At 35.5% G+C, this 12,917-nt stretch overlaps 3 protein-coding genes across 11 annotated transcripts; all 3 read right to left on the bottom strand.

The window, feature by feature from the left end:
- LOC111445310 lies at window positions 1–5,199 on the bottom strand. 7 transcript variants are annotated; one of them, XM_023083604.1, is made up of 5 exons: window positions 4,834–5,199; window positions 2,878–2,952; window positions 1,988–2,098; window positions 877–1,101; window positions 1–632 (listed from the first exon to the last, which is right to left on the bottom strand). In XM_023083604.1, exons 2-5 carry the CDS (start codon window positions 2,920–2,922, stop codon window positions 276–278), a joined length of 738 nt encoding a protein of 245 aa, XP_022939372.1. In that variant the 5' UTR covers window positions 2,923–2,952; window positions 4,834–5,199; the 3' UTR covers window positions 1–275. The 7 variants fall into 7 exon arrangements, 6 of the variants coding, with proteins under 6 accessions (XP_022939372.1, XP_022939374.1, XP_022939375.1 ...); XM_023083606.1 differs by having other exon boundaries at window positions 1,988–2,102; window positions 4,834–5,198; XM_023083607.1 differs by having other exon boundaries at window positions 2,018–2,098; window positions 4,834–5,198.
- A 1,689-nt stretch (window positions 5,200–6,888) lies between these two features.
- LOC111445618 (40S ribosomal protein S17-3-like) lies at window positions 6,889–8,309 on the bottom strand. The gene is made up of 2 exons (XM_023084119.1): window positions 8,165–8,309; window positions 6,889–7,544 (listed from the first exon to the last, which is right to left on the bottom strand). The coding sequence occupies exon 2, from the start codon at window positions 7,525–7,527 to the stop codon at window positions 7,102–7,104; it is 426 nt and encodes a 141-aa protein (XP_022939887.1). The 5' UTR covers window positions 7,528–7,544; window positions 8,165–8,309; the 3' UTR covers window positions 6,889–7,101.
- An 807-nt stretch (window positions 8,310–9,116) lies between these two features.
- On the bottom strand, window positions 9,117–11,773 carry LOC111444755 (pentatricopeptide repeat-containing protein At5g04780, mitochondrial). Of its 3 annotated transcripts, none has more exons than XM_023082783.1 (2): window positions 9,328–11,773; window positions 9,117–9,155 (listed from the first exon to the last, which is right to left on the bottom strand). In XM_023082783.1, exon 1 carries the CDS (start codon window positions 11,411–11,413, stop codon window positions 9,533–9,535), a length of 1,881 nt encoding a protein of 626 aa, XP_022938551.1. In that variant the 5' UTR covers window positions 11,414–11,773; the 3' UTR covers window positions 9,117–9,155; window positions 9,328–9,532. The 3 variants fall into 3 exon arrangements, with proteins under 3 accessions (XP_022938551.1, XP_022938553.1, XP_022938552.1); XM_023082785.1 differs by lacking the exon at window positions 9,117–9,155 and having other exon boundaries at window positions 9,184–10,920; window positions 11,020–11,773; XM_023082784.1 differs by lacking the exon at window positions 9,117–9,155 and having other exon boundaries at window positions 9,184–11,106; window positions 11,203–11,773.
- Between the last annotated feature and the right edge of the window lie 1,144 nt (window positions 11,774–12,917).

The raw sequence follows: 12,917 nt of genomic DNA, 5'->3' as shown, positions 1-12,917 counted from the left end.
TTGTAGAACAGAGTCACAGAAACTTAATATGTTATATAAAGACCTGTTTGAAGACCTTATCCTTATGAAATGGCCTTCTCAAAACAAGGGCAAAGACAGCCAAACTAAAGAGCAAAAGGAAACATAAACCATGTTCTTTATTGAAGATGCTATGCTTGCTCCCCAAGTGCATGCACCAGCAGCAGCAGCAGCAACAAGGAAGACAGACACTAAGAAAAGAAAGGCAGAGGGTGCATCAGTTCAAGAGCATACTCTACACACTCCTTGAAAGGAAACTAGTTTTTTCTCGATCTCTTCGGCTGATTTCCACGGAAAATGTCGAGCAAGCCAGAATTTTTGCATATAGGGCATCTGGGATCATCATCTGTCACCATCACATAAAGCAGGCAAAAAGTACATCCCATCACAATTAAGGGCGAACCTTCAACTTCAAGGTTATTCTCCAAGTTTACATTTGACTCGACCTCCGCAGATACGCATGAGTCTTGAGATTTTGGGGATGACGATTTCGATTCATTCGATGATTTACCCCTTAAGTAGACCCCTGGAGGCGACAGTTTGAGATCCAAATATGCATAATTTTCATTACCAGTCGTTCCCATTCCCGCAGCATACCTTCTTTTAGTTTCCTTCTTTTAGAAATTTTTCCAGAATCACCACACAAGAAATAGGAAATATATTAGGATTCACCTAAATATGAGTAGATTTTGAGTACATTTTTACTTATTAGGCTAAAATATTCATTTGAGGAAAGGAGAGAGATCATAATCTTCCTGGTAAGGGAAAATAACAAGATCAAAACAAGACTGCCAAAACCATTTAAGGAAAAAATCCAACACAGATTATGATATTTACAAGTTGGGAGAAGAATTATACCTTATCAGTAACTTCTGATTGCTTCATACTCAGCTTAGAACTATCTTTTACTTCAATTGGGGATGAACGAGAGGACGAACTTTTAAGAACGAGAGATTTGTTAAAGTTTTGATTGAGTTGATCGACGCTCGAGGAGAACTCCTCAGGGCTACAGAGGCTCTCTAGGTCACCACCACCAGCACAATCCTTAGCATCACCAGAACTCTCCAGATATTGAGTGGTTTCCTGAGGTTTTGAGCCCATACCAGAAATAAGAGATGTGAGAAATGGTTTCTACAAATTCCCTCCATTTATACAAAAGGAATGAGGTTTTTCAGTGAACTGATTCATCAGGTAAGGTCTCATCTAGTGCTAATTAATTGAATCAATTTCAAATGCATGATTGTGCAACTTCAAAAATAAAAACAGAAAAAATAATTGTAAAATTAATGCATAGACGCATATCGGTACAGGCATACATGGATGCAATCTGTATGCCACATATATGGTTTCGTAAAAATAAATAAAAGCAAGTAGAGTATCCTTTTTGGAAAATTTGTCAAGTTCTTAAATGATGGAGACGAAAGCGAACCGCAAGGAAATCACACGGTTAAGCTGTCCTTAGGTAAGTGTTAAACAAAGTCTGCACAATTAATTATAAAATGCTAACCAGCGTGGATAGTCACGTCGATATTTAGTAACCGTTACAATGTTGGAAAATAAAGTGATAATAGCAATTTCTAAAATGCAAAAGTTGGAATATCTGTTACCATTACCACTAGGGTGATTTTAATTACTTAAATTAAAGACTCTTGAGTTGGACAAGTAGATGGAAATTAGCCTCTTTAAGAGCATTCCTAAACAGACGAAATTGATTACCAAGAAAAGAAGCTATCATTTAAGTTTTTCTCGAAGCCGAGATGCTAAAAAAGAAAGCGTTAAAACAATAAATTAAATTTCAAAACAATGATAGCAATACGTAATATAGATGTTGCCTATATAAAACTTAAATACTCAATAGTAAAAGAAAAGGCATAGAAACAATCACAGTGATGCCAATATGATGAGAAGAAACAACTCTACAGTCTATATGATATGGTATGTACTTCAAAAGATTAGCAAGAGCATTTACTTGTTCCACTTGAGAAGGAAATTTCCTTACCAAGAATTTGTATGTATAGTGTGAGATCCCACATTGGTTGGAGAGGGGAACGAAGCATTCCTTACAAGGGCGTGGAAACCTCTCCCTAGCAGACGTAAAAACCGTGAGGCTGACGACGATACATAACCGGCTCAAAAATATCTGCTAACGATGGGCTTAGGCTGTTACACATAGTGTCACAATCGCATGACCATGACACACAGCAACAAAGGGGTGTAGATCCTAAATTTCAATGCACAATATTAAACAAAGGCTTCGTAGTGTCTAAAGTTCTAGCAAGGGCATTAAGGTTCGATTAATATCCACAACTTGAACAAGATAGTGAGAGATCACAAGTTGTAGTAAGCATAAACAATCGAGAGTTCTATTTACTAGTTTGCTTCTAATTCAATGGGTATCAAATGTAAACAAACAAAAAAAATACTAAATCGAAATTAAACTATTTATCGATAGGAGTTTAAAATGGTCCAACTAAAAGTCATGTTGCCAAATATATGATTCTTGGGAATTTATTGACCAACAATTACAGTATAGTAGTTACATATTCAAGGTAAAACCCAAGGGAGGAGAAGACTGGTGAAAGAAAGTAGAGGTATAAAAAAGCCATTTTAAGGAAAGTGTTTCAACAAACTCTGTAATTTAGTACTTCAATGAAATCCTCAAGGTTAATGGCATGAATATTTTAGTAACCGTTGCGCCATTTGAATTATATACAAAAAAGAAGTGATTCCTTTGGTGCAAATATAGGATCCAATCTGGTGCCATTATTGTTTGGTAGAAAACAATTAATAGATTTGTCCTCAAGTGGTAAATGCTACTTAACCTCTTGAAGAACAAAACAGTAGAGATTAGATTATTACCAAGAAGAGTAGTTCCTCATCTAGGTTTTTCCTTTTCAGCTGCATAATAACAGAGGCATAATCCCTGGTTCAATTCTTTAAAAACAAAACAAACAATAACAAATCACCAAGAATGAATAGAAACTGATTAAAAAACTTGGCAGTGATAACAATAAGAAGATCAACAATCATGGCCACTACAAAAATGAAGACATCCATATGGTCTAAGAGGTTACAGAAAATCCCGTTCGTATTTCCTAAATATTACCCGCCATGATTGTTTTTAGTATTACCCCACAAGGCAGCATTAAGAACTAATATAAACTTAAGCTAGTTTAGAACAACCACTTAGAAGGGATAAATTTCCTAGGCTAAGGACTTGGGAGATAAGCATCTACACTACAATAAGTAGCTATTAGGAAACTCGAAGAACTTTTAACATCCTAGGAAGATCGCCATAAGTTTGAACCTATGTCCCCAAAGTTCTTAACTTCTGAACCTGTTGCAGTTACTACTAGGCCAACCCATAATTGATTCCATGGTTTCATAATAATAAACTCAAACCTAAATAGATCAAATGCCCAAAGTCGATTAAAGTCACAATTGTAAGAGTAACCATATTTAGATCTTCATTCATCCGGTAATTAGCCTGAATAACTTTATTTTAGAATAAATATTAACCTGGTTCATAATCCAACTTCCAATCACTATGGTGGGTAATCAGTAAAGTTCTGATAATACAAATCAAATACTCCATACTATCCTTCATACCAAAAAATAATCATGAAGGGAAAGTTCTATATTTTCTTATTCAAGGAAACAAAGTACTAGCTGGGTGATGTATATAATCCAGATGAAACATCAAAATTTGGAAACTAACTGGTAGCTGGGTCATTCTATAGTCAATCGCCCACGCGTCCTGATGTCCTCTATGAATCACAAGTATGTTAACACGAAAACAGTATGCAACATCAAGTTTATACTTTACATTTGTTTTTCAACAAGGCTTTAAAACTGAATCCCATAATAGTAAATTTTACCTAAACGGTGAACCCAGCAGCAACTAACTTCAATACTCGAGGATTCTATAACTTGAAGTTTCTCGACTCTTAAGCAGTGGTATCATTAAGTAAGTGAAAGAAGCGCTGAATATGAAAAGGATGAAAGTCACATGGTAGAAGCTGTATATAACTTGTTTATCTAGAATCCCTTAAATAATTATGAAATGTCTATGACTAAGGATCATAAGCACCATCCCTTATATCTCCATTACATATGAGTTGACAAGAGTCAACTCGTATGAAGGTTAAATAATCTTGAACATTATTAATTCACCTTCTACATAAATTGTTTCAAGCCTTTATTTACTTCTTGGGCTTACTCTCTGTACTAACACCAGTAATGATACTCAAGACATTACAATATCTTCCTCACACGTCTTCATCGAAGAACGATATCAATTGGAAACAAAAGGTCAATATTTACCCTCAAAAGTCCGATGAAAGATCCTATTTCACCGGTATAAATACAAATTTATTGATCTTTAACTTTCTTATGCACATGCAGAAGTTGCATTATATCTTTCTTTCTGGCTTTTAGATCTCACAGCAGGAAATTTAAACATTCATATCAGTTTCTAACCAAGATTACACAATCAAAGACCCGAGGTATCCACCTCTTAGCCTTCCCCAGGAGCTACAACCAAAGTTAAAAATCTAAAAGGCGAGTCTCTAATATTCTAGCAGCTCTCATGAACAATGAAACCAGCAATGATATCTCACTAAATGCCAGTAATCAAAGCTTTAATCCAATATGAACCATGGATCCAGTAGTTCAATTCTAAATATAATCCTTCTCCCATGATTTCTTAAGTTCATATCTCTCACCCGCAAGATCAGAAACATCAAAACGGAACTCCACAATCTAAACACTACCGCACTCATGATAAAAAGAAACAATGCTTTAACGGGACAGTACCTTCCCAATCACCTACAAGACTCAATCAACCGATCGCCGATTAACCAGCACCCTCCCCTCCTAGCCAACTTGACCGCCATCGAGAAGCCACAAACGGCGATGATCCAAACCTCTATAGTCATATTATTGGTAGAAAAATCGCCAATCCTTTTGCGGAAATTGGAATTAAAGACAACCCGAATCTTCCTTTTCTTCCCTTTCTCCACTTCCATTCTCGTTTTCCCGAACATATCTTCAAGATGTAGCGATTGAAGATCATTTGATGAGCAAAATGGATGGAGATGAGATTGCCGCGAAACACCCGTTTCGTCGAAAACCCCAAATTGGGATTCAGAAATTTCTGATTTCACTAACAAAATCGAGTAAAGGGAATGCCACTATTTTCCTTCTTGTAAGCATAAATGTTCCATTTATATTTATGGCCATATTTCTCGTGCCAAATAAATATAATACAAAAGTAAAGATTCATCCTTTTTTTTCTTCAAAGTGAACCAAACTTAGTATACTTCATTGAAAGATATAATTAAGAGTATAAATTCAATAACTATTAATATACTTTTCATGCAAAACATATCGTAAACGTCGCGTGTATTTATTGATGTTTTAAATATAGAAAAATAATAGACATAGTAATTGAAAGTCGAGAACAAAGATTTTGTCGTTTCTGGTGATGATAGACAGTGTCTGTGTTCTTTATTATTTAATGAAATGGAAGTTCGAATAAGATAAATTTTATTAAAAAAAAATTGTAAATCGAGTGCATTTGACGGGAATAAAAATATAATTATATTCAATTTTACTATACTTTACGAAAGCAATTAAGTTTTTAGTTTTATACCAAATTAATTCAATTTTTTTTTTAATTTTATAAGCTTGTTATTAGGTTAGCAAAAATATGACTCAATCGATTAAAATGTAATAATTTTGATTCCAAGATTGACCATCTTTTTCTACCACAAACAAAAACGAGTGAGATTAATAAAAAATTGTATGAGAATTAAGATTAGTGTTTATTTAGTCCTCGAAATTTAAAAAAACGATATTCGTGCCACTACTAGCACTCTGATTGATTGGCACTAGCTTGATTGCTTACCCTTTAACTTGCCACGGTTGTCAGTGGAAGGGTTGTCACTCAACGGATAAAAGTTACTTTAGGGATAACAGGCTAATCTTCCTCAAGAGCTCACATCAACGGCAAGGTTTGACACTTCAATGTCGACTCTTTGCCACCTAGAGCTATATTATGTTCCAGGAGTTGGGTTATTCGCCCACTAAAGCAATACATGAGTTGGGTTTAGAACGTCATGAAATAGTTCGATCCATATCCAGTGTGAGCATTAGAACATTGCAAGGATCGGGAAGGATACACCTCTAGTGCACCGTTATCGTACCCATGATAAATTGTGGGTAACTAAGTGAAGAGCAAATAATTGCTGAAAACATCCAAGTAGTAAGCCCACCCTAAGATGAGTGTTTTTCTATTCCGACTTCTCCATAGTCTCTAATAGCACAACCGAGACAGCAATGGGTTCTTTACCAAAGTTTCTATCCTAACTTTCCCTTTCTTATTTCTCAATGTTTATTATTATTATTTGCCTCTGATTTCAATTTTGAGATCAGTTGATGCACAATTCTAGTCGGAAAGTCTTAGTCGTTCTTTAGCTAGACGCACCTCGTTGGTGTTGTGCAAAGTAGTGTCGAGCAGAACATAATAGAATCGCATACCTTATATTAGGTGGGTGTACCCTTATGTATTTTAAGGCCATGTGCATCAAATATAGTGATGCAACCCGAAAGTTTAACCCGAACCAAAATTCAACAACAGAACGTAAAACCAAATCTTAAGTTTCAATCATAAATCAAAATCAAAATCAAAATCAAAATCAAAATACCACAATGTAGTAACTTTGCATGATCATACGATGAATCGAAGAGGGATTCGAAACCTCATAACCGAAGAAGATTAAACAGCACCCCACATGATTTATCAAAAGAAATGCCTCAGAAAAGAGCAAATTCATAAGGAAGCTGCACAAAATGAGCGAGAATGGCAGCGGTGAAATCTGACTAATGGCAAAAACTTTTACTTCATAGATCTCCAATACATGAAACAAAATTATCATCCATTCAAAATCAAAACTAAAAAGACAAGAACCAAAAATAAGGACCAATATGAAAATAACTAGCAACAAGAACGTCCATGGTCTTATGATATTGAATAACAAAAAACTTCTAATTCCCAAAACCTGTTGCGTGGTCTCAGTTACCTTAGTATCTCCTTGGGCCACCTGCACCCCGACCGAAAGCTTGGGGCAGATTCATAGCCTGTGGCTCAACCTCCACAAGTCCAGGAATGTCTGACATGCCAAAAGCAGCAAGCATATCAAGTGTCTCCTTGTCAACCTTGATTTCGTTAATTTTAATGGCTGATTCGTCTGGCACGAAGTCCATACGGCGTTCGCGCTCTTCTTCTTGCAACTTCAATGAGATGCCCCTGACTGGCCCCTTCTGAATTCTCTTCATCAAGTGGGTTGAGAAACCAGCAATCTTGTTTCGTAGCCTTTTTGAGGGGATGATGGCAACCTCTTCCAAGATCTTCTTGTTTGTGTGGAAATCCAGTGTCATTTTAGAGTAATACCTCTCAATCACCTGGCGTGAAGACTTCTTCACAGTCTTGGTGCGAACACGACCCATCTTCTACCAAACTTTACCTGAGAAACACAAAAGGATAACCTGTATCACACTACTTTCACAATCAGGACATACAACAGTATTACAGAAACTCATAGATCAATATCTCAGTAATCTAGGTATAAAAAAAAAGGTGTTTTTCCATACATTACAACAACACATTCACCCTGTATCGTCATTCAAGTAAAAACCCAAATACACTTCAATCCTACACTAGGAAGAAAAACTTGAGAATCACACAGATAAACTAAAACAGAGAATGTTTATATACATACATATATATCTTCTAACCTACATTCTTAAAAATTGAACATTCAACATCAGGTAGCTATAAGTTTATGAGACATTGATCATCACAAACAACATATAACCTCAAAGACAGCCCAAAAGCTTAAAGAGGCGATAGAGACTTCTCTTTCTCATCAACCACGAAACAGATTAAAAAAATTCTCATCAAATTTTCCATAACTATACAAAGGCAAAGGCAGAATCAATCCATTACCGATTCAATTCTCCAAAACAGAAGGCATGAATCCAACAAACTCGATAAATGAAAAACTCAACATTAAAAAGGAACAAACAATTGCATAACACGACCGATCGAAAAGATAAATAAGAAACCTGAGATAGAAGAACTAACCTGGAAGGAGAACGAAAGAGTAAGGAAGAGCACCAGAAAGAGAGCGAAGTTCTGCTGCTGCCGCGACTTAAGAGAAACCCTAATGCGAAAGAGGGAGATATAAGTGAAGGGCTACTTTAGGGTTTCTTGCCAGCTGAGGAATGATTCTATGTGGCTTTTTGTATACAGTTTTTTTCATTCATCCATTCAGATTCTGCCACGTCGATCAAAATCCTCTGATTTCCATCTAACGGTTAACGATTAGTTATCTTTTTCTTCCTTCTTTACCTACGATATATATATATATTTATTTATTTATCGAATTAAGAAATATAAGTATTTCAAATTTTACCTTTTAGAATAAGTTTTGATATCAATTTTTAGTTTAAACTTTTTATTTCATAAAATTATACTCTAAATTATAATAAGGGTGACATTTTTATTTTTTATTTAAATTTAAACAATCGTCATAAATCTTTTTTTTTTTTTTTAAGAATTATTATAAGAAAATATTTTTACACCGTTATAAAATATTAGTAGCCTCATTAGTATAATTGAGTGTACAAGCGAGAGACAGTAGCTTCATTAATATGATACCTTTTTGAGTCAAGAAACCTTATGACAAAAGTAGACGATATCATATCATCGTGGTTATATGTAAAGGTTTGATATCCGTAACAAGTTGTATCAAAATCATTCCCTGACTTAGCTACGTAGGTCAACTCCTCAAGTATCGAACAAAGAAGTATGTGAGTTATGGAAAATGCAGTCATAGCGAAGACTTGGAGCTCAGCATCCTTGCTAATACATTGTCTCGTGTCCACTTCTGAAGGGCCTCAGCCTCTTCGCTGACACATCGCTCAATGTCAAGCCCATCGTTAACAAATATTGTTCTCTTTGGGCTTCCTCTCAAGGTTTTTAAAACGCATCTACTTGGGAAAGGTTTTCACACCCTAATAAAGAATGTTTCGTTCTCCTCTCCAACCGATGTAGGATCTCACAGTAATAGAATCTAGCAACAAGATTTAAAGACGTGACGTAATAATAAATTTCACTAAAAACATCTCCCTCAAAATAATAAATTTCGCGCTTGCCCAACCTTACAGGCGTGACGTAACATGACTTACTTTAGACCACGATATCGGCGGAACTAACTAATCAACTACAAAATGTGATTAACTTACCTGGAAAAGTTCGTTTTGGAGCTATCCCCACCTGCCCAGCTGATCAACAATCCTGCAGTAGTTTAAAGTTTAGTGTTGAATAATAAGAAGAAGCTTTGGCTGCACGGTTGGAACTCGGAAGCATAGTGTTCGGTGCTCTAAGAACTCGACTCCGAAAACTAACATCTTAACAAGCTCATGCCATGGTCCTGATACTATATACTAATCACCAAAAATCCCCACAAGAACAATGGCCATTCGTAAAATGGTGGAATCGGTTGGTGTCCCTAACTACGACATCCCGACGAACGAGTTTCGAGGCAAGCTTCATAAAAGAGTGGCAGTCTCCACAGATTCTAAGGTTTTTCATGATCCTAAGAGGTGCATTGGGAGGTAAAAACAGTAATCCCATAGTAAAAGCAAGCTTCTCGCTGTGGTGCCTCAAAAGTTCTTGTTTTCTACTCTCTTCTACTTGATGAAGATCATGCTGAGTCTCCACCTGGTAACCAAGCTTCTGTAACTCTTCTATTAACTCATTCAATTTCGAGTAAATTTCAGCTATCTTAGGATGATTCCGCTCTCCGACCATAAACAAGTGAACCTCGTTCTTAATCTCAATCCAACTCTTTCCCCTCTCTTTCTTCACATCACTTTCTTTAAGGAGCTTCCTCGCCTTGGCAACTTCGTCCCACTTACCGTTCGCTGCATACATGTTCGACAGCAACAAATAGTTCCCTGCATTGTGTGGTTCGATGTCGAACAGATTCTTAGCAGCAACCTCAGCAAGTTCAAGATTCCCATGAGTCCTACAAGAAGCCAAAAGGGAACCCCAAATAGAAGCAGAGGCTCTAAAGGGCATTTTACAGATCAAAACGTAAGCATCAGAGGTCCGCCCTGCTCGACTAAGAGCGTCTACCATACAAGAATAATGGAAGACATTTGGTGCCAAATGATACTCTTTTATCATCAGATCAAAATATTTCTGTCCCTTTTCAACTAAACCCATATGACCACAGGCAGACAACACAGAAACAAAAGTAACATCATTTGGATTCAAGCCAATTTGCTGCATTTTCTCAAATAAAATCATCACCTCGAGTGATCGAGCGTGTCGAGACAAGCCAGATATCATAGCATTCCACAAAACAACATTTCTATATTCGACATCTCGAAATACTTTATAAGCTTCTTCAATGCCACCGCATTTTGCATACATATCAATAAGAGATGAAGCAACAAAGATATTTGAACAAAAACCAGATTTAGATAGCAAAGCATTCACCTGGTTCCCTTCAATCATGGCTGCCAATCCAGCACAAGCACAAATCACAGATGACATTAAAAACTGGTCATGTTTCAACCCTGTTTCCCATGCTTTACGAAACAACGCCAAAGCTTCCTCGTACATCGCATTTTGCACGTACCCTGCCGCCATTGAACTCCATGTGACAACACTCCTCTCAGACATGGACTCAAAAACATTAGCCGCATCGTTCATCAAACCACATTTTGCATAAACATCAAGCAACGCAGTAGCAACAAAAACATTCAGATTCATTGCAGCCTTAACAGCAAAGGCATGAAGCAGCTGGCATTCAGAAAGAGCACATTTAGCTGCACAGGCGCAAAGGACACTCGAAATGGTGAATTCACTAAAAGGGGTTCCTTCTCTTTGCATCTGTAGGAAAAGACCAAGAGCCTCATTTTCCTCACCATTTTGAGTCAGCGACCCAATCATGGTGCTCCACGACACCAAACTTCGGCTGGGCATTTCATCGAACACTTGGCGTGCAACATCAACTGAACCACATTTTGCGTACATGTTGATGAGAATATTCGACGTTGAAGTCTCTGCTTGTAACCCCATTAGCAGAATTCGGGCATGGCAAGCCTTACCTTGCAAGAACAGCCGTCTTTTTGCACATAATTTCAGTAGCTCAAGCACATACGACACATGGGTACTACAGAAATCCTCTGTAGTTCCTTTTTCACATTCAATAATGCATGAAGATGATGCAAAAAAACGACTAATGCAAACACGAAGACTAAGAAACTGAAAGATCTTTCCTGAATTTGTCGCAAAATGGCAAACATGGAGAAATCCCATCAAATTGTACCGAAGAACATCGAAAGAGATTATAATACTTTCTACTTTGAATTTAAAAAAAAGATACGGACTATTCCAAGAATCAACCGTTTGATTTTAGGGTTTTGGATTGGATCGGATCGGTACTTTCTCTTCCGACTGATTAATGGATCATTTAGAACCCCACTTCAAATTTTCGTTTTATTTAAATCTTCGTCAAATTCAACATCAAAATCTTGATAAGAAGATTCGCTATAGCATTATCCTCCCTAAGATTAAATGTTCGATCTCTTATACGTACATTTGTTGACACCAAATTAATAATGAAAAAAGGCAAATATTTTGCTTATCGAATCAAATCTGGAACTCAAATGAGCATTGGAATCAATACTTCGAGACTACAAGTTGTTACCTTCTTTTCGTCAATGATATAGAACTCAAAGATTTTGGTAGGTTTACACGTTTTTTTGTGATTCATAAGGAAAAAATGGTATCAAACAAAATCATGGACAATTAGAACGATACAGAAAATAGCGAGCTAGACACCGGCGGTGTGCAAGCAAGGACGCTAGTTTTCAAGAATAGTAGATGGTGAGATCTCATGTCAGTTGAAGAAGATAACCAATCATTTAAATATGAAAACTTCTCCTCAATAGACCATTTTAAAACCGATACTAACAGTCAAAGCAGACAACGTCTATTAATAGGTTTAATAGGTTTGTGCTCTTAAAGACATGTTTTTTTTACAAACATGTTTTTTTTTTTAAATATGCTCCCGAGTAAATTTAAAATTTTGAGTAATCTAAAATTAATTTTAAATTATTAAAAGAATATTCTCCAATAAATTTTAATCATTATAATCTCTATGTTATAATCTCGAACGTTGAATTTTTAGAAATTATATCGAATATTATATTATATTTTTTTTTATAAAATATTATTAAATTTATTCAAATATTTAACACTTTTTAATAGATATTTTAAAAAAATTAAAAATAAACAGAAAATTTTGTAACGATAGAGATTGAGATACGAGACAAATAAAAATTCACTCTCATTTTTATATCAACCAAACCCGAGCAATATCTTAATATCAGCCAAATCTCGGAGTCTCGAGCTTCACATTTGTAAATAATATATTTAATATATATATATATATATATATATATATATATTCTCTCATACCCCACTTCCACACAATGCCTTTAGATATATGCTTTGCACAAGTTGGGGTTTGATTTTGTAAAAGGATCAAATCACCAATAAATTTTAATTAATTATTTATTTATTTATTTATTAAAAAATACCCAAAATAAGAAATATCCAAATCCTTCTTCTTTCCTCTTCCTCTCATCATTTTGGTATCCTCATCTTCTTTTAAATAATTTCTTCACTTTCTAGCATTGTACTTTTTTTTTTAATTATTATTATTATTTTAATTAAGAAATCAAAGTCATATGGGGTTTGAGAATTGAGAAAAAGTAGAAAAAAAAAATTGATTGGCTTTTTTTTTTTTTTTTTTTTT

The sequence above is a fragment of the Cucurbita moschata genome, unplaced genomic scaffold (assembly GCF_002738365.1).
Source record: "Cucurbita moschata cultivar Rifu unplaced genomic scaffold, Cmos_1.0 Cmo_Scf00007, whole genome shotgun sequence".
In the NCBI taxonomy this organism is placed as follows: Eukaryota; Viridiplantae; Streptophyta; class Magnoliopsida; order Cucurbitales; family Cucurbitaceae; genus Cucurbita; species Cucurbita moschata.
The sequence above is the reverse complement of the archived record's forward strand: the minus strand, read 5'-3'. Positions and strand labels throughout refer to the sequence as shown.

Coding starts and splice junctions, on each gene's coding strand:
- LOC111445618 (XM_023084119.1), bottom strand. CDS start 7,527: ATGGGTCGTGTTCGCACCAAGACTGTGAAGAAGTCTTCACGCCAGGTG.
- LOC111445310 (XM_023083604.1), bottom strand. CDS start 2,922: ATGCAGCTGAAAAGGAAAAACCTAGATGAGGAACTACTCTTCTTG. Junction 2,099..2,877: donor ATGAGGAACTACTCTTCTTG/GTAATAATCTAA, acceptor TCTGCTAGGGAG/AGGTTTCCACGCCCTTGTAA. Junction 1,102..1,987: donor TTCCTTCTCAAGTGGAACAA/GTAAATGCTCTT, acceptor TCAAAACCTCAG/GAAACCACTCAATATCTGGA.
- LOC111444755 (XM_023082783.1), bottom strand. CDS start 11,413: ATGGGATTTCTCCATGTTTGCCATTTTGCGACAAATTCAGGAAAGATC.